The 20,999-nt window shown below is 38.0% G+C and overlaps 1 protein-coding gene across 1 annotated transcript in view; it reads right to left on the bottom strand.

Moving 5' to 3' along the window:
- Positions 1-20,999, bottom strand: part of LOC104513535 (VPS10 domain-containing receptor SorCS2-like) — a 76,224-nt gene that overhangs the window by 8,871 nt on the left and 46,354 nt on the right. The window contains exons 13-19 of the mRNA XM_010156933.1: positions 17,228-17,414; positions 14,319-14,452; positions 12,863-12,986; positions 10,843-10,955; positions 9,098-9,223; positions 4,474-4,573; positions 2,871-2,973 (exon numbers count right to left, since the gene is read on the bottom strand). Coding sequence (XP_010155235.1) covers positions 2,871-2,973; positions 4,474-4,573; positions 9,098-9,223; positions 10,843-10,955; positions 12,863-12,986; positions 14,319-14,452; positions 17,228-17,414 — 887 coding nt within the window. The remainder of the gene's footprint in view (positions 1-2,870; positions 2,974-4,473; positions 4,574-9,097; positions 9,224-10,842; positions 10,956-12,862; positions 12,987-14,318; positions 14,453-17,227; positions 17,415-20,999) is intronic.

Raw genomic sequence — 20,999 nt, 5'->3', positions numbered from 1 at the left:
AATTAAGATCACAGTTCTTATGACATGAACTTCAGAGATAAAGCCAGGCAGGGAGAACAGTGACCAGACTTAGGGACAAGGGGCCTCGACACTCAGGAACCATCAAGGCTGTTTGAGACGGGTTTCTCCATTTTCTGTCAAAGCTGGTCTTATACAGAAGTCTGCTATTTTCTCTTTACTTTTCATCACAATCCCTGAAACAGTGCCTCTGCTCGTTCCAAATGGACGAAATGCTCTCATGTATGAAGCTGTAACCTCCCAGCCAGCCCAGTCACCATCTTATCTGCAAGCCAGTCTCTTCACCTTGCAACTTCCCAGGTATCAAACTTAACCTTATGTAAAGAAACGTCCTCTGGGCCAGCACACAGAAAGAAAGAGAGAATAGAATAGTCTTGTGCAGATCACCTGCTTTGCCTGTGCCCCAGTGCCAACTGCAGGTCTTCTAGACTCAATCAGTGTAGTGATAAAAGGAAGACTGATAAACTTTTGTCTGACCTGGCAGGGAAAAAGGAGTTTTAACCCTTTTCAAAGGGAGTATCTATCAACTTACATAAATTAAAAGAAAGCACCAGCAAACGTCTTCCATCTCTTCCTTAATTTTGTGGATCGTACATAAAAATTATGGACAGTATTAACATTTCAACACTTTACAAGTCTGTAATTTCTATGTGGAAATAATTCATATTTATATTTCCATGTTTTGCCTTGAGTTATCACAGGGCCCAGAGTTATTCTGTTGAAATTATCTCCTAAAATTGAACAATTTTTGTTGCCTATGGCATTCTTTCAGCAAATTAATTTTTAATACACAGGCATATAATATTGACAAGCTGCCTTCGTGCATTACAACCTGTAACTTTTCTATCTATAAAGGACGCTTCAGTTTCATAGCCTCAGTCCCTATGGACCAGTTTGTAAACTTACATACTTGCTGTACTGACTTGAAAGGGACTATACTTGCAAGGAAGTACTCCGTGGGGATTCACCATCCATCTTTACAAACACAGGAATGATTTTTTTCTTTTCAGGGATTAAAGACTTGGGTGGGAAAGGAGTTCACAGGGAGCACACGAGGAAAAAGTGATTTTTCAATGTAGCACTGATTAGGTGCTCCATATTCTTTGAAGATCTAATTGCAAATGAAGGATGCAAGCAAAAAAAATTGTCGGCTTGCAATAGCTTAGCAGGAATATTTAAAAATAATTTTGTCAAATATCTCAGAAACAGGCATGATACAAACTAAAACTGAATACTACAGCATGGTCATTCATCAGTGCCAACAGCCTTTTTCTGGCTACTGAGAAACATTTGAATATATCTTCACAATTCTCCTCACTTGCACCTAAATTAATCCCCCACAAAATGTAAATGCAAATGATTTTCACAAATTACATATAGAAGTGTAAGAGACATTAAAGCTTGCAATTTGCAAATTGTACTATAGCTTCCTCCTTAATAAAAGCTCTATTTATAAAGCAATGGTTCAATAGGCATTTTAGAAAGAACTCAAAGAAAATAATTTTTTTCTTCCTTTCTTGAATATTTTATATTTCTTTTGCCATGCAGTAATTGTGTCTGTTATTTAATTGCTCTCATTTAAGAGCTAATAAAAGATATAAATCATACAGCTTTCAAAAGATATCACAAGCAAGTTTTATGATCCCACATTACAAACAGCAAATCCTCCATGTATTGCTACTGAAACAATATAATTACATCACATCAACCATTTTGATGCTTTTCCTTGCTGCAGGCACTTAAAATAGTGAAACGGATTTTTGTTCAGTTGTAGACAGTCTGATACAGCACTCTGTGCTTTGTTCTTTAGAGCAATCAGCCACTATGGGCCTTAAGAAACTTAATATGCTGCAGTGAGAAAATGAAGAGATTCTTGGAAAAAAGGGGTTTTCTCTATTGACTTAAAAACTCATTATCTAAATGAATGCTTACTTAAATGCTATCTATGCTTACTGCTATCACAAATTCAGTGCCATATCCATTTCTATACACTTAAGTTTATATCAAATAAAAACCAGTATTTATACGATGAGACAAATCAATAGGAATCCTGACTATGGACATCAGGATTTGATGATAATGAAGGCTTGTTTCCAGTATGCTCAAACCCAATGGCTTCTAAATAGACCAGAGAGAGAAAAATACCAAGACCATAGCCAATAATAACACAGATTAATGAACAAGACCAAAATTCTTTAAATTGCACAGCACCCTAGTAGCTCTGATTAAAATCAAGTGTGAACCAAAAATATATTAGACTGGCAAAGACTGACATGGTATCCCTTGTCAATTTTGAGAGTCCGTCTCTTATAAGGGCCAATTCCAGAATTATTTCTCCCCTCAACACGCTCCAGTGTCAAATTAATGTTAATGTATTTCCATCACTCATTCTACATGGCATAGCACCAGCAATTAAAATGTAATGTGTGCAAAGAGAAACTCCAGAGAGCTACGCATTTTGATAAAACTCCTTTTTTTAAGCGAATCAGCATTGCAGATGCAGTCGTCCCGACAGCTTTAGTTTATTCATAACTGCTACGAGTAATAAGGTAGGAATTAATCAGGAATAATATTTTAGCTCAGCTCTCTTTCTTGATGATATTATTTAGACAAGCTGAGCAAACTCTCCACACTTCCCATGTTGCTGCTATTTATTTTGGTAGACAGCAAGTGAAAGTAAGCATCAGTGCAGTATCTTGATGTTTGAAAAGTTCAGAAAAACATGATTTTCAAAGCGGTGGACTTCTTGCAATTATTCAGGAAACCTCTTTTTCAAATAACGAACACTTCTGCTGATCTGTGGCTAAACCTCATCCTTAAAATGTAGATGTTGTTGATCAAGGTTTACTTACCTTTTGAACTTGTAGAGGATGAAAGCCCCAACTGCGACTAGACAGATAACAAAGAGAACCACAATAGCCCAGTAGCCACTGCCTCCTCCAATCCTCTGAGAGTCTGAAATATGAAATAAAAGAACAGCTTAGCATGCAGTCTTTTGGATCAGTAACATTCTTGGGCTTTCTTTTCTATTTAATTGCCACGTTAAAAAGATTTGTTATTTGTGTAACCTCTTCACTCCATCTGTAGCTTCCTCAAAAAGGCAGTAAACAAAAATTAATTAGTGACTTGTGACTGAAGGACAGAGGAGCAATTAAAAACAAACAAAACCACCAAAAAAAAACCCCTCTGAAGTTTTAATTGTCTGCATACTCAGTGTGTGGCTTTTGTTTTTTTTTTTTTAAATGGGAATCTAAGGTTATCATAGGAAACGATCACATACCTTATGTACACACATTGCAAAAGCAGGGCTGTATTAATTTCACAGATGGAGAAACTAAGGACAACAACTGAACTCATCAGGGTCATACATTGGTAAAGGCTGGAATGAACATGAACCTCTTTTAATCCCAGTCTTTTGTGCTGGTTAACGCATGTTAGCTCTTTAAACCAGATGAGGTACCACAGCAAAACTGTAGCATGATTCTACATTTGAGTAGATAAAAGAGCTTTGTCTTCAAAAAGCTGTCAGAGAGCTGACACAGAAAATATCACACCAGTATTTATATAAATTGATTGTGGTCAGCTAAGCTGTTCTCCCACAACACAATGAAATAAGAAAGAAGGATATATTATGGATATGATACAGAAATAACAATTACAAGACATTCTAATACAAGGTTCAAGTTAAAGCTGAACCTTCCGCTTAAAGCATCATTTTAACATACCTCTGTTTAAAATGCACACACATCTATGCACACATACTCTCTTCAACCAGTTTCCAGGTACAAAGTGAATCCAGAGATGCAGGAAATGAATGCATTTTCCATTTGTTTTAAACACAGAAAAAGCATATAATTTATCTCAGGACAGGATTAGCAATGTGGAGACCCTACAGCAAGCTTCACACCAGTTGATTTGAAGATCAGAGATATAAGGCAGTGATGCAAGGCTACGTCCCAAGACCCTGGAATTATATCTGGCTTAAGGAAAGAAGCTCTGCTTTCTCAGCAGCCAGAGCAGCCAAAGTGCTTCACCAGATGTTTTTTTTTTGAAACCTGGTTGGCTTTTCCTTCAGGGCACTGTTTTGTACAATAAAAGTATTTACTTAATGTCCTGGTTACGCAGAAAACAGCAAGAAGCTTCTGATACAAATCATGAGGTATGTCAAAATGGAAATATGCAAGAAATATTTATTTTGTGGTGATTTTTAACAAGTATCAAATAAAAATATATCCATATAGACGTGTGTGCATGCATATATATTTACATACACATATACACACACATATATGTATATATACACATATATGTGTGTGTCTGTATGTAACAAGTACCAAGTAAGTACATGCCTGTATAGGTATACGTATATAAATACAAATATTTTCCCCTGAACTTAACAGAATTCAGAAAAGCATCCAAAGGTTGGTCTGTTGGGAGCCTTTTTTATATATTTACCTGAACCAGAGTCAGCTAAAGTCACTAAGACCCAGTATCCTCCCCTCAGAAAGAAACTGATGTTGTGTGCATTCAAGGCCTGTTTTATAGCCGCTATTCTCTGAAAAGACAACAGAGACAAAAGAATGTCAGACATCTCGCACTCCGTTCCACTTTGAGAGACTCAATGCTCTAAAAAGGAAAACCTCTGGTTCATTAAATGGTGAGAAACTGAGAAAGCATTTGTCAACGATAAGTTGAAAACTTAAAGAAATTCCATATTTAAAAATCATGCAGAACTCCACAAGCCATAAAAGCTGAATATGTCAAACCTTTATAGCCAAAGCTTTCTGCTTACTAAACCCTTTACCCAGTATGTGACAGACAGCATGTCATTTTCACGCCCTATTGGGTTTACCTGGGTCATAACTCACACAATGCATAATCCATATTTAAAGATCTCCATTATTCTAACTTATCAGAAGAAAGGCCATGATGTCACTTTAGATTTCTTGCTATGAAAAGTAACTGCTATTTGATAATGAACTGCATGCCATAATTTACCTCATCTCCTTTCCTATAATGGGATGGATTCCATTTATACCTAATTTTTAACAATACTCTGTAGAAATATATACATCCATCCATGTGGAAAAAATCAGCATTCCTCCTATTTTTCTCCAGTGGATAGAGTACAGTAAAATACAGTCTCTCACATTTTCATGGAGCAGAACCATTACATATACCATCATATCCTAACCCCAGATGACAAATTGTCTGAATTTTCCCCTCTACTTCATTGTGTCTTCAACATTGGGTAATTTTCTAAAAGATCAAAGCTAGTTTTATAGTCTATGCCTTATAATTTAGGATACGACTTCCCACAGGATGCCAAATTAGAAATATGCTTTATATCCATGGAACCTTCACAAGTAACTCCTTTTATGATATTATCAATTACAGTCCTCATCTCTGACAAGCCTTTGCAGGATAATAGGTAGAAGTCCCTGCAGTCTCTGTCATGTTATGGACAGACACTACACAAAAGTTCAGATTCAAATATCCTCACTTGTATTGAGGAATACCTAACTTCTGAAGCCATTCCACTGACTTTATTACTTTTTTTTTTGGGGGGTGGGGAGTGGAGGGAGCAGGGAATGACTCAACATAAGGGTGATGTGAGCATGGCCTCAGTTATTTTACCAGACAATTACTCCAGATAACTCCCAAGTATTTATCTTTGCTCAAAGTTTGCTGAAAGTCTTAAAAGAGAATGGATATGACAACTATATTGATGAGCAGCCTTTAAAGTGACACGGGCAACACTGAAATAGACTTAGTCTCAGACCAGGTTCATTCACATGTTCACGGTATACAGTGCAAGAGGGACCACTACTTTAGGCTAACCTGGCTTTCAGACAGTAAATTGAATTATTGAGCCCCATAACTTTGGATACATCGTATTTTCCCAGCAGGTGTTTGAAGAATTTAACATTTTTTCTATCTTTTGCTTAAGTGACTAACACTTGTACATTATTTCTTTCCCCAGCCCTGGGTTTCCACCCAAGCCTATACAAACTTGTCTCTGAATTAGACAGACATGGACTTGACAGAGGGACCACTCAGTGATTTGCATGGAAGGTCACACGCAAAGGGTTGTGGTCAACAGCTCAATGTCCAAGTGGAGACCAGTGACAAGTAGCGTTCCTCTGGAGCTGGTATTGGGATCGGCGCTGTTCAACATTTTTGTTGGCCACATGGACGGTGGGATCGAGCGCACCCTCAGCAAGTTTGCTGACGACACCACGCTGTGTGGTGCAGTCAACACGCTGGAGGGAAGGGATGCCATCCAGAGGGACCTGGACAGGCTGGAGAGGTGGGCCACTGCCAACCTCATGGAGTTCAACAAGGCAAAAGGGCAACGTCCTGCACGGGGGTCAGGGTGCAATCCCAATCCCAAATACAAGTACAGGCTGGGTGGAGAATGGATCGAGAGAAGCCCTGAGGAGAAGGAGGTTGGAGTACTGGTGGATGAAAAGCTGAACATGAGCTGGCAGTGTGCGCTGGCAGCCCAGAAAGCCAACCGTATCCTGGGCTGTATCAGGAGAAGTGTGGCCAGCAGGTCGAGGGAGGTGATTCTGCCCCTCTACACTGTTCTTGTGAGACCCCACCTGGGGTCCCCAACATAAGTAGGGCCTGTTGGAGTGAGTCCAAAGGAGGGCCATGGAGATGGTCAGCAGGCTGGAGGACTTCTCCTATGAGGATAAGCTGAGAATGGAGTATTTGTTCTACTTGGAGAACAGAATGTCCCAGGGACCTTTACAGCACCTTCCAGTACCTGAAGTGGCTACAAGGAAGCTGGGGGGGACTTTTTACAAGGGCCTGTAGTGACAGGACAAGGGGGAACGGGTTTAAATTGAAAGCGGGGAGTTTTAGATTAGATATCAGGAAGAAGTTCTTCATGGAGAGCGTGGTGAGGCACTGGAACAGGTTGCCCAGAGAAGCTGTGGATGCCCCCTCCCTGGAAGTGTTCAAGGCCAGGCTGGATGAGGCTTTGAGCAACCTGGTCTAGTGGAAGGTGTCCCTGCCCATGGCAGGGGGGTTGGAACTAGATGGTCTTTAAGGTTCCTTCCAACCCAACCCATTCTATGATTGTATCAAAATTTTTGCCATTCAATTCTAAATCAACAAATTTATATGCACGTATCAGTAGCTAGATTAGTGTTCCTTAGCAATAATACCAAAACAGTAATTTAGGCAGCCTGCACTAGAAGACTGTCTCTGCAACACTGTGCTCTATAAAACAATCAGCACTGAAATGTGATATTAGCATACCTGATTTCTTATCACTGGACAGCATAGGTTGCTGTACTTAAGTGTCTTCCTTGTTCCTGCTCCAACCAAATGTAGGTTGTACCATATTTGGTACTTCCATACAGATAATCCCCAACCACAACTGGTCTGTCATGGTCCACCAAAACAATGTCAGAAATACACATCTATTCTCCAGATTATATAATTATTTTCACCTTTCAGTTCTCCTCTAGTTTCAGTATACCTTTGCAAGGTCTTGCTGGAGGACTACTTATTACAGAAATTGTGCCCTGCTAAACTATTATAATTTCCCCATAGCCCCACTGAACAGAATTCTTCCCAAATCATTTGCAAGATGTGACTGTTCTTTATGCACTGAAGTAACTCACAGGGTATTTCATACGCAAACATGAAAAAAGCCCTCGAGACAGCATTGATTATAATTGATGATATTCTTTAAGCTGCCTTGAAGCACAGTGCTAATATATCAGCTGGGATTTAAAGGGAGCTAATATGCATAACATCCTGCATTGAAATAAAATGTTCCCACAACCTAAGAATTTATTGCATCAGTTACCTTAAATTATTAAAGACACCCATTCCATATATGCTTGGAATAAAGAGAGAGAATTTCCTTTGAAGCTGCACCTCGCTTCCTCAAGAAGTGGGAAGATGCAGATAATTTTAAGTGGTAATACTCACCTGGCTAAAAGTCATAGTTCATGAATGGCTGTCTACTAAAGATACAACCTATTAAATTAGCTGTTCCATGCAATATAATCAGTATTTCAGACTCCCAAAAATTCCCACTATGATTACAGAGGGACAGCAATAAGGGTTTGGGATTGCTACAAAGCAGAAAATTTTGTGCATTCACACTGCACTCTGTGCCTTTTAAAGAAAGACACCCGTTAGAGATGTCCAAGTCACCTGTACTTGGACAACATCAACATACTCCTTTGGACATTCCAAAGTGTACCCCATCAATGCCAAACACAATCTACTGGTTTTGTGTTAATATTAAGAGCTTTGTCTTACCCACTTCTCCAGCTCCTTGGATACTGTGACCTTGTCTCAAAAAAAGTTGTAAATTGCCCTACAGAATTCATGATACCTTACGCTGGCAGGACTTGAACTGCAAGATGCAGGCACAGTGTTGGGATCTGTTTCTTCTCTCTCATGGCAAAAGACAAGTATCATAAATAAGTGCCAGCCTTCTGATTTTTAGGTGGCATAAGGTCTTGTATTATGGAAAAAATATGGTGTGGAAAAAAAGACAAGAGTAATGTGTGATTTTCATTCCTGTGGCAAGTATTTGTTTATTGCCAATTGAAAAGGCCATTTGCTCATAAAGGCAGAAACTACCTGGTTGATACTCTTGACATTATAGGTCAACTATTAAGGTTCTGTTTCTGTTTGACCTGAAATTTAATTTGCTTCTGAAGACAGTGCAGAGATGGTTCATCCCTCTTCAGAAATATCAGTGTTCAAAATACTCTCAAATGTTCAAAATACTCTCAGTGTTCAAAATGCTCTACTGGATCTTCACAGACTAACATGCACTGTTGTCTCTGTTTAAAAAACTGATTAATATTAGTTATTCTTGAGAAACAGACCAATACCAGCAAGCACTAGGTTATGCTGGTCTACAGACTGCTGGACTCAGCAGTCATAGCTGTTGGTAGCTTTTACTTGTCTCTTGTCGTGGGAGCGGGATCTTTACATAATTAGGGAGCATCTTTTAATTTCCCATAAAGACATTAAGAGTACATCTGCTGATTGCAAAACAGGATGAAGACTCTCCTAACCAGGCATACATTGCTCTGGTTACCTTATCGCTAGTTACACTTCTCTTTCTTTTTGGTTGGTTTGCTGGTAGTAGCACATGCAAGTCAGCAGTTGTGGGCAGACCAGGTTTCACGACTGTCGTGAGTGTTTCTTCGGGTATATTGGTTTCCTGTGAAGACAAAGACAAAAGGTAAATTATAGCAGAGCATGCTTTTAAGTAACTCCACATGTATCTTTCAGTCTTTGGTGTTCAGATCCTTTAATATTTTTAGAGGGGATTCCACCAAGAGCGAGAATATGAACAAAGCCAAACACAGATTAAGAGAAATGTGAACAGCTCTTCGAAGATTGGAAGAGGTAAGCATTGTTATTGCGTTAAAGAGATTCAGTGGCATCATGGAAAGAAGCAAAATGAAGTGGCACACAGTTTTAGCAAAACTCTGCAATGGCTGTGCATTTCTAGGGTAACAGAAAAAAAAAATTCCAAAGTGATTTAGGATCCTTTGTGGACCACTCAGACACTTAGTAGACTTAGAAGGGCATATTCATTCCAGTTGACTTTAGCTTAGGGATGCTACACCTCCATCTGTGTTTCATGGACAGAGAGAAGTCTTCCAGAGTGAGACTAAGAGCACCTAGATTCACTTTCTGAAATTGTTATGAATACCTGAAGCCCCCACGGAAAGACAGTGCATTCCTTTTCCAAACAGTTTGTGTAAATTGTGCTTTTAGTCTCAAATTCCTCCATGGGGTGTATAATATAGCCACACAATTCTAATGACAATACCTTGGGCACTTCCCATACCCTTCCTTTCTCAAACAGATTCTGAAATTCCATTAAATTGTTCATATTATTTTGCAAATTATTTAGTAATTACTAAAAATGCAAGGACAATTTTATAACTGATTGAAACATTTGTTTGCCTGACACTGGTTATGAAATGGGTTTGAGAAAAGTGAGATTTTACTTTAATTTCACATTTGATGTGAATCTTCAAAAAAGGGCAGGAAAAGGTACAATGTCAAAATTCCAGAACCTGATTTGCACTACTGTAAATCCAAAAAAGTCAAGGGATTTCAATCACAAGCATTTTCAAAACATTATTAACCTGCACCTCAGTGTTACTGTCCTCCCAAAAAGTAAGCACGTGCACACTCAGTTATTGGCAGTGTGTGTGCCTGAGGAGCACAGCCCTAGAGCTCACAGTTTTTACAGGGTGCTTTTACTTATCTCACAGCGTTGCTGCCTAACTTTGTACTTGCTTTAGCCTACAGGATTCAACTGCTCCCAATTCACATTTCTTTTGCGAATATGATCCAAAAAAACCAGCTGTATGAACTGTGCCTATATATTATATATAATCTTTAAAGTTACACAAGTGACATTGTAAATTTTTTTCTTTCTACTTTGTTTTTGCACAAAGCCTACGTATTTTATATTACACAGCAACCTTTGCTTAACTTCTAAATATATCACATTTAAGCTACTTTTCGTGTTCTGGAGTCAGCAGTATTTGCCAATACGTCTATCTCAAATCCCAGGGACCAATATTTAGCATTAATTGCCAATTAGGTTGTTGTTAGACCTACCCTTCCTATGTTACAATACCATCACCTATAGCCTGGACGTAAAAGCGACACTAGGCTGAAACTTGCTTGAAATGTGACTCGTGAGGTTCACTTTATTATTTTGCTCTGCCTCCATTTTTCTAAATGAGAAGGCATTAACTTAACCTTCAAGCTTTATGACTGGCTAGGGAACGTTTTACGAGCAATCTGAAAGAGCACCTTTGCAAGAAGTCGTGTTACTACCCGCCCTATGTCTTCCCTCCACTCTGGTATGTCAGGGTTGTACATGTCCAGGTGCTTAGTAAACTTCAGAGGAAGAACATGAAAGTGATCTAGAAAACAAAAACAAACATTTGTAAACAAGTAACAATACCAGATTGCAAAAACAGTGTGTAGAAATAAAAGCTGAAAATCATAGAATCATAGGATAGTTTGGGTTGCAAGGGACATTTAAAGGATATCTAGTTCCCACTCCCCCTGCAATAGGCAGGGACACCTCCAACTACATCAGGTTGCTCAGAGCCGCATCCAACCTGACTCTGAATGTTTCCAGGGATGAGGCATCTACCAGCTCTCTGGGCAACCTGTGCCAGTGTTTCACTAACCTCGTCGTAAAAGATTCTTCCTTTTATCTTCCTTTCAAATCTACCTTCTTTCAGTTTAAAAACATTACCCATCGTCCTATCACAGCAGGCCCTGAAAGAAGTTCATCCTCATCTTCCTTATACAAAATAAACCACAGGAATCAAAAAAATAATGCAGATTTACATATGTGCTCTGGGGTCATAACCTTCCCAATAATTTTTCCTTGGGAAAACACATCACACAGATGTGGTTGGTTTCTTTTATTTGTAACAGGAATGCATCAATGGATTTTATTCTTACTGAGTCAAAACATATGGTTTTTTGCCCATAACTTATTTCTATTTTTCATGTAAAATGAATAATTTGTATATTCCATCTACTAGCTACGAAAATAAGAACTGAAATAATATAAAAAAATAGAAACAAAGTACACCCACACATTTCTCTGGATACTGTCCAAAACATCTGAAATACTAGAAATTGGATGCTCCTTAGTAAACAGTCTCTAAAGTACAGGTTCCATATAGGGTCTTTGGATGAACACCTGGGGAACCTAATGCAAAGCAGAGAAAGAGATCCTCTGGAATGCATGAGTCAAACCTGGCCTCCCCATTGCTTGCAACAGAATTTTAATGTACTTTTCTTTTCCAGAGGTTTCTTTATTTCCCCCATGACCAGTACTTTCTGTCTTTGCATATCAGGACTGGCCAACATGAGGACCAGGAAGCAGAACTGGAAAAGCAGTCACTGATCTAGTCAAAGTAAGATGGGTTATTCTTCTAAAGGTGTCTAAAAAATGGAGGCACTTATAAGTGGTAGCATAAATGTTAAATCCATTTATCTTAGGAAAGAGAAGGTTCGTAAAAGCTCCATTTAGCATGAATGTGTTTTTTACCATTATTTTAAATTAATACGTATACTAAAAGCAAAAATAACAGAATCTTCTTCAGACAATAGAGATGCATCATGTGTATTTCATGATATCTGAAGGCTTTTAGCTCTGCATTTTTCACTTATCACAATTCCCGTATGTGACAGCACCAATACAAATGTAAATAATTTGTCAGCACTACTGTTTTCACAGTATGTTACGCCCTGTCACCACATTATAAGACACAACAAAACACACCAGGGCACAATGTGAAAAGGGTTCTTCAATTATTACAGTGGAGCTATACTTGATCCAAACTCTCAGATACACATCAAAGGAACAGTGATATATTGTGATAAAAGGCAATTACTTCACATTGTTTTTAATGCTGAGACTACATACACAACTAAATTCTCTTTTTTTCAGAGGTATTTACACTACTGTCTTTAGAAATTCGAAGAAACACACTAGTCATAGGCCCAAATACTGCTTAAACACTATTGCTACATATAGCATGTAGCATGTAGTTAAACCACGACAAGGAACCATAGTAACATTTAAAATAAGCAAAGGAAACAAAAGGTTTTAGACTAAACCCTCCCATACAATCACACTGTTCAACTTCATGGAGTGACCTTGTGACAGTTCATCCCTCTAATTTTAAGAATTAAATGTGTCATTAGGTATGATTTTACAACAGTTCCAGTTGTGTCAGGGCTGGTTTAAAAGGTATAAGGAACAAATACACATGAAACAAAGAAAAATGAGTAAGTAGCATCTCACCAAAAACATGGACAACTTTTGAGTCCTGAAGCATGGAGCTCCCACAGGAAGCCTGCACTGTAACTCTGACGTCACCTGTCTCAGCAAACTTTGTCAACAGAAAACTCTCCAGTGTAAGGAGTGGCTTTAAAAAAAACCAAAGAAAAGTTGAAAATAGAATTTCAGCAAGAACCACAAGAACAGTGTGTGAAAAGACTGTCATTAAAAATATTAACAAAAAAGTTTTCACATCAATTAATCAACATTTTATTAAATTTTTCAATTACAATTTTCAACACAGGATGTTTCTATATCTAAATAGATCCTTTATAAAGAAAGTAGCTGCTGGATGGGGCAAACTTTTCTTCTGCAATAATTAGTAGAGTGTTAGGTTTTATTTCACTTGGATCTGAATGAAATGGATTTTGAAGCAGGCTCAACAATCTCTACAAGATCATATGTAGAAAGTCATTTGCCTCAAAAAATGTAGGGTATAGTGAGGGTCAAAAGGATTAATTCTGTTGACTCAGAGCATGACCCATGGAAGTGCACCAGTCCCCCATAACCTTCAAGGCAGAGATGAGATACTCTGTTCTCTGACCACATCCGTATGAATTACAAAACCCTTCACAAGACTACATCGATCTGCAGTGCCTGTTCTAGGAACGGCAAAGTCAATAATGATGAACAGATACAGGCTGGGATTATGGTAGACAGCACATTTACAAGAAGAAAGTTCATTGCACTTATCTGAAGCATTTCTCTGTCAGGCTTAGTCTGCCTCATAGAGAAAATATTTTACTTATCTGTTATTGAAAGAATAACCTTAAAAGAAATTAACCCAGCTAGACAAGAAATATTTCCAATAGAAATAATTGGATATTTATTGCTCTAGGATATGCTTATCTAGACTTTCTATCCCCAAGTGAATAGCACTAGATTGTTAGAGTGCTCTCACTGTTTTCATATCCTTTTAAATATCCCAGTTATTTTTCACATGCCAGTTTATTTTAAACTCCCAGAAATATTTGTCTATACAATGAATATATGTATTTTTGTTCAGCACTTAAATTTACAGTAGTCACATTATCAACATGGAAGTGCATAAATCCAAGTTTCATCATTCACCAATGCTATGTGCCAAATGCACCCCCCTCTCCACAAGTCTTTTTTTTTGCACAGGAAATGGAATAGAAAAAATTGTTGTTCCTCCCAGAAGAAAGCAGTTTAGAAGTTCAAACAAATTCTAGAAGAGAAATTTCCATTTCCAAATAAGTAGCAATAAAGGGAAATTAACACCTTAAATGTATGTGATAAAACAAGGCAAGTTAGATACTACTGACCATCAGACATAACTGGCTATTTGGAATGAAAGATGATCTAAAAGAATTCATGCAACACTGTAATATTTCTATTAACGTAAAAGGTGTAACTCAACCTTTATTGGAAAGACTCTCAGTCATAACCATTCATGTACCTGAAGATTGTTTCCTATCCACCAGTAGAAGACTGTCAAATTAGGGTTCTTGGGCATTATGATAGCTGTCAGATTCACCTCCTGGTTTCTTCCAACAACTGGAACCACTTCTAAATTTAAAGCCTGCAGCGGAGCTGAACAAAGTTTCCAAAATATTACTGAACAAGAATCCATCAATTTATTAATGCCTCTTTGCTGAAAACCCTATCACCTGCACACCATAAAATACTCAATTTATTTTTCCCCTCCCTCCTGCTTTTACATCTGTGTTGAAAGCTGAAAGCATAATTGAAAGGACCTCATTTTAATAAAAAAAACAAACAAACAAAAAACCCAACACAAACAAAACCCCCCAAAAAACAAACAAAACCATCAAAAAAACTAAAACCTACAAACAAAATCCTAGAGCAATGTGACAGATCACCAAAATGCACATCTCTGATGCACTTTTTATTGGTGCATGTTCAATTCTAGAAAATGTAAACAAATACCCCAGTTAAAAAGTGGAAAAGGCAATCTGAGCTTTTTTTAAGTAATAAAAGATCAAATTAACAGAAATCTAACAAATCACAAACTGCTAAAGGAAAAGCAGAAAATTGAAAAAGAATGTTGCTGACTACTCATTTTCATTATAAAATATTAACTGTTAGGCTCACACTGCACATAAACTCTCATTAACACATGCTTTAAAACACGTGCACATCAGGGGAGCATTGATTTGCAAATCAAAGTAGATAACTTATGTACTCCAAAATGTGCCTTAGAGTAAGTTTGTTCCTTTGTGAACTTTTGCCTACAAAGGCTGTAAACACTGGTATTTGTATGACAGAAATGCAAGTTTCCAAGTATATCTCTCTCAGAATCTCTGAAAACAAAAGCTTTATAATACTGTGATATAGTATCATGTGATAACTAGGATTTATTAACTTCAGCTGCACCATCTATCCAGGATACCAAGCTGCTGTATGATCCAGCATGCTTTCATTACACAGAACGAATACTAACATATACATTTTTGTTCCATTCTAAGTGTCTTTTAATTCATTCAAAGGTCTTTCGTCTCAGCGCAAACTTAAGAGGTAATTAACACTGGTCCAAAGTATTTCTCTTACTATCTTCCATGAACGGAATCACTGCCCATTCACTACTAATTCACTTGGACTGAACGGACTGAACTCGTCTGAGAGCAAGCGGTCTGAGCTGGGCACACTCTCCTTTTCCACCTCACTTCAACCGGCCTGTGTGCTGCTTCATCTGAAGGAAAGGCGCTACTTTCATTCTGTGTTTTCTCCGATGACTCTTTAACCACCTATGTCAATTCAAGACATGTTTGGTGCTTAAACAAATGGTTCTTCAACAGCTTCTTTACAAAAACAGAGTTAAAATGCTTCTGTTGCTGATGTCTTGAGGAAAATGCAGAAATTGTAGGAATTCCATTAAATTTGCTCCTCCTAGAAATAGATTTTCTGCAATTTGTAAATCCACTGAATAAAACACAATCGGTATCTTTTATTTTTACTGTTTACCCTGATGTAGGCCACACCAAAAGCACATTCTGGGAAAGTCATTGCTCCATTTTTCATCAGGACTTGCTACTGCTCATCATTCTCTGAACAGTAAGAAGTTGTTCTCCCCAGAGAGAAGGATGTTACACAGATTTTTTTTTTTGCTGTTTATTGCTTGTACAGATCTACTAGAAGCTCCTAAAAAGTAATGGTGAAGTCCAAGTAATTTATCTGAGCTCCCTGAAGTTGTCAAATTATTTAGAAAACTAACACAACTAAGAAACAGGTCACAAAACTGAGGTGGAGAATTCAATTCTGATACTTTCCATTTGATTTTAATAGGAGATTGGTCATTAACATTAAAGGGTCAGGCTTCATCTGCTATTCGAAGCAGAACTGGAAACCCTGGACCCAAGGACTCTGACTAGCAAAATACATAAACATCAGCAGTCACCAGACAGGCTGATATACAGCATACAGATCTGTGCACAGCCTTGTATGTGGCTTCAGTGATTTCAATTGCTTTGGGATTAGGATGGAAGACACAGCACTCACAACAGAGGGAAACAGACACCTCGCGAATGCAAGATGAGTATATTTTCTTCTGATGTTACTTGTTTCTGAATTTTTGACACATCTGAAAACACGCAAAGCAATGGCTGTCTTGAATCTCGAAGGAAGAGGAAAATTCAGTTCCAGTTATGTTTCCTTCTTCATTTCAATTATGAGATGACTGAGGTACATTAAGCCTGCGATGGTGCATGATATTCCCTGTGCCACACCATTATTTTCTTTTAAATCTATCTGATAGGGTTTTTTAAATCTTAATTAAGGAGAGGGAGAGAAATCTACGTCAAGTAATACTGCCTGCCAACATGAAGTCGTACCCAAATACCACTTTAAAACCTTGTGAGAATTAACTACTTAAAATCTAAATTCTGTACTTTAATAAGTAGCCTGACTTTCAGAAACACTGAGAATTTGATTATTTTTAAAAATCATACTTTCCATATGTTTCTCGTCACATCTGTTCACTTGCTTCACATAGAACTTAGAAGTTCCTAAAAAGACATAGCTTGAAGTGTTAAATTTTAGCTGTTCATACTGCCAATGGAGTCGTGAATGAGGAAGATGGATCAAACCTGAGATTTGAACTTGCTTGCTATTTAAAAGATTAATAGACCATCTTTCTCCCAGACACAAACAAAAGTAACCCTGACCTCCTAATACATTAGGTTTACAAGCCCTGTGTTAACAACATACAGCACTGCAAGACTATGGGAGGTTATTAAAAAAAAAAAAAAAAGGCATTTTTCCCAATTATGACTAGTACTTTACTACTTCATAGTAATCATAACATTTTTACACATCAGCAAAAGTAAGAAAACCAAAGAGCTGATTTACAGTTGACTTGGATGAACACCACAGCCTCATCATGTCCAGCCACATTCTCAGCCTTCACCGAGACACGGTAAATACCAGGATGCTCATAGTGGTGACGGATGGGTTCTCCAGTCATCGTAAGGTTCACATATATTGCCTTAAAGCCATCTCCAAGATCTACCTGGTATTTGGTATTCAATATATCACCCTAAAAGGAAAAGATATCAAAAATATTTTAAATGGCCAGAACCAAATAGACAGGACACATGATTATAACCATTTCCTGAATCACAACAGCAGTTTCAGCCCCAGGCATATATTTTGACACAATTGCAATAGTTGCAGTAAAACCATTACACCCACAGCAAAGATTTTAATGCAACAGATGTATGCATTAATAGAGAAAATACTAAATACCCACAGTAAGGTGTGTGCTGGATTCAGCCAGGAAAAGGGTTAAATCTCTTTACTGTGTCAAGCTCCCCCTCCCACAACAGCTCCGCCTCATATGTTTTAATTTATGTTGTTTTAATTATTTGTTATTAGTAGTACTTGTATATATTAAGTTATATTTAATTAGTAAATAGTTCTTATCTCAATTTTACGAGCTTCCTTATTTCTTTTTTTTTCCTCCAATTCATCCCCTCTACTGAAGGAGGGGAGGGGGATTTGTGAGAGCAGCTTCGTGGTATTTTGCTAGCCGGAGTTAAACCACGACAAGGTGCTACCTTAAAATAAGAAACCAGAGGCCATTAACCGCAGAAACCATCACCCTTGTCTTAATGCAGCTGGACATTAATTAACATAACAGTGCAGGGCAGTCCCAAGTTTTGGAGTGATGCTCATGATTGCAAACCACTGAATATTGTTATTTTAGTGAATTACCACTCATCCAGTGATCTTCTAGTCTATGTAATTGTAAAGTAAGATTAACAGGTTGAGACCACCTTCACAGCACCTTCTAAACACACCCTCTGAGTGTCAACCATGTGTCCTTCAAGATCCAAGCTGGGACCTTTGCAGAGTTGTGTTGCACTATACAGATCTACCAGCATATCTAGAACTAACATTCTCTACTGCAATATTGCTTAATGGAGCAGATTATTGAGCTGAGTTTGGGAAAGGGTTGAAAAGTCCAGCCAAATAATTCATTGCAATTCTTTCTACGTGCTCCTTTAAATAGCACTGTCTTCCAAAACTCAGGCCTAAAATACTGCAAGACTGATACTACTGTCAGAGGACAAACATATTCTCTCCACTCATGCCCTAGTGTGGCTGCTTAGGGGAGAAGTCAGGCCTGTGCCATACGGACTGCGGATGTGGATGGAGTCAAAGGAAAACTCATGTTAGCTGTGAGCAGCACCTTGTTCTCAATACTACTGGCAGTACTGCTTTAGTGAACGGCACTTCTTCCTCTGTCTTCTGCAATATGTTCCTGCCCTCTTGCCACAGTACGCGGCCATCACAGTCATGCAATTAAAACAGGTTGCAGGGCCAGGCTTAGTAGAAAATCCTCTGTATTCCGAAAACACAGCGGTGGTTTAAAAATCTCCACTGCCCCTAGGAAAGGAATACATACATCCCTATGCTAGTCAGGTGACCTGAATGGCCATCAGAGCAGAGAAGGATTGACACCCACTGAAGTACTCAAAAATCACTTCACTTCCCCATAAGCCACCCTCTGAAATAGGTTTACATCAAAACCTAATCTCAAAAGGCAGCAGTAATGTAAAATCAAAGAAGGCAACAAAACCTAGAACTTTCATTCCCTTGCATTACAAAGGGAAGGAAAACTTACTGGTGTGTGGGTGGGTTTTTTTTGTTTGTTTGTTTTCTTTTGTTATTATTTTGCAGTTTGGTTGATTTTCTTACATGTTTTATCAGATGAAAGAGAATTGCTTAAAATGTGAAAGAATACCCATAATAAGGAACCTGTAGTTTTATCAAATACCTCAACACCATATTTGAACACACATAAAGGACCTTGAAATCTTCACTGAATTTCTTTTTTTCCAGATTGCATCTTTCTTTTGACAACAGATGGGTAGAATTTACCAGAGGAGATAGTATGTTATTAAAGTTTAAAGCAAAAGAGATGTCTTCCTGCCAGCAATGTGCCAGTAAGTGGAATCTCTTTAGACGACATCAGCTTGCAAACAGTTCTTGTTCACTCTTTCTTATGCTAACAAGTGTACATGCATATTTTTTCCAGGTGAGACAAAAAACAGTGTTGAAAGCCAGTAGATGCAAGCTTCTCTTAATGTTTTATTCTAATAGGTTCCCTAGCGTAAAGATGACAGAGCTGTCTTCAAAACACCAAGGCACTTCTGTTTCCCTGGCCAGGAAAGACAGAGAACAGTGGACAGATGACAAAAGATTCACATACAGAAAAGGCAGCTAAATCTGGGGATTTCACTTCCATGCAAAATAGATGGTTGTCAGGAAAATATTTATGCATACATTCAGCCAACAGAATTTGGGAAAAAACCAATTATAATTATAAATTATTATTATTTCTAAGGTCATTTGCAAGCTGCTCGAAATGTGTGAAAGCCTGCTTTCTTTACTCCCTGAGGTCTGGTATTCCTGCATCTACTAACATGCATTCACATAAACTACTAAATTTATTTTGTTCAGCAGAGAAAGTGGTATGTTTTAGTTTATCCTAGTAGACCTGTTTCTTAAACTCAGTAATTGTTACGAATTCTCATTAGACTTTGTTGTATAGCCTAAATCCTAAACAATGCTAGGGTAATTTGAGAATAAATATTTTTCTTGGCCATAGAGGGCAGCAAACTGTTACATTTCTTCTAAATCTGCCTTCCAGTTGGAAGTACTAAGCGCAGACTTCATCAGAAAACAGCACGGCATTCCCGTCAAGATCCCTGACTTCTGAAGATTTCTGAATAGTTTTAGATGTTTTACGTATTGCCACAGAGATTCATGAAAGCTTCAGAACAGTCAAACTGCCAATCAAAATTATTAGAGTCCAAATTGCAACCAAATGCTCTATTCTTACAACAAACATTTCCAAACAAATTATAAAAAGAGAAGAGAGCATAACTTGCCACACAACTGTTGGGGCACTGCAAGCATTGGGACGCAGAGCCTAAGAAGCATGGAACAGCCCTGGTTCTGGACGTAACCTTCTTGATCCCATTACAGAAATAAATCCCAAGTGCCCGATTTGTATCGCACAGGTTTGCCAAAATGTGAGAACCTTCTTCAAGTTCTTGCAAATCAGTGGGGTTAGCCAAGAAGTGCAATACTTCAGTAATCTGAGCACAGCAGTTAGAACCTAATACTGAAAGGCAAGCGTTAGGAAACATACCCCCGGCAAACAATTCATCCAAAAGTTACTTGCTGCCTTTTATCAGGGCCTCAAGGCATTGTCTCTCTCAATAAACAGAAAAGAAAAGATCTTTGGCAACAGAACTAATACATAATAAATGTTCTTAAGCTGTGCTGTTCATTGATTTCTGCAAAGCTTTGCCTGATTTCTTTCTGAAAGGCAGATTCTCAAAAACACTTAACATGAATATTAAATGTTCTCCGCATTGCTGCTGTTCTCTGATACAGCGGTTGAAACTTTTAGTCTAAGGAGACTTTGTTAATTTAGTTCCTTTTACTGTCCAAGAAACTGGTGCCTTTAAGGAATCATGACTGACTACACTGTTGAGGAAACAAATCCCATTCTGTGGACAGAACTCGGTAGTTCACTAAGCTTACTGGATTGTCTAATTCACTTGAAAACAGAAGTTTCAGTATTTAGAGTCACTTGTCTTTTTCTCAG

Source organism: Eurypyga helias, unplaced genomic scaffold (assembly GCF_000690775.1).
Source record: "Eurypyga helias isolate BGI_N326 unplaced genomic scaffold, ASM69077v1 scaffold1288, whole genome shotgun sequence".
Classification (NCBI taxonomy): Eukaryota; Metazoa; Chordata; class Aves; order Eurypygiformes; family Eurypygidae; genus Eurypyga; species Eurypyga helias.
This window is presented reverse-complemented; position numbering and strand designations above follow the sequence as displayed.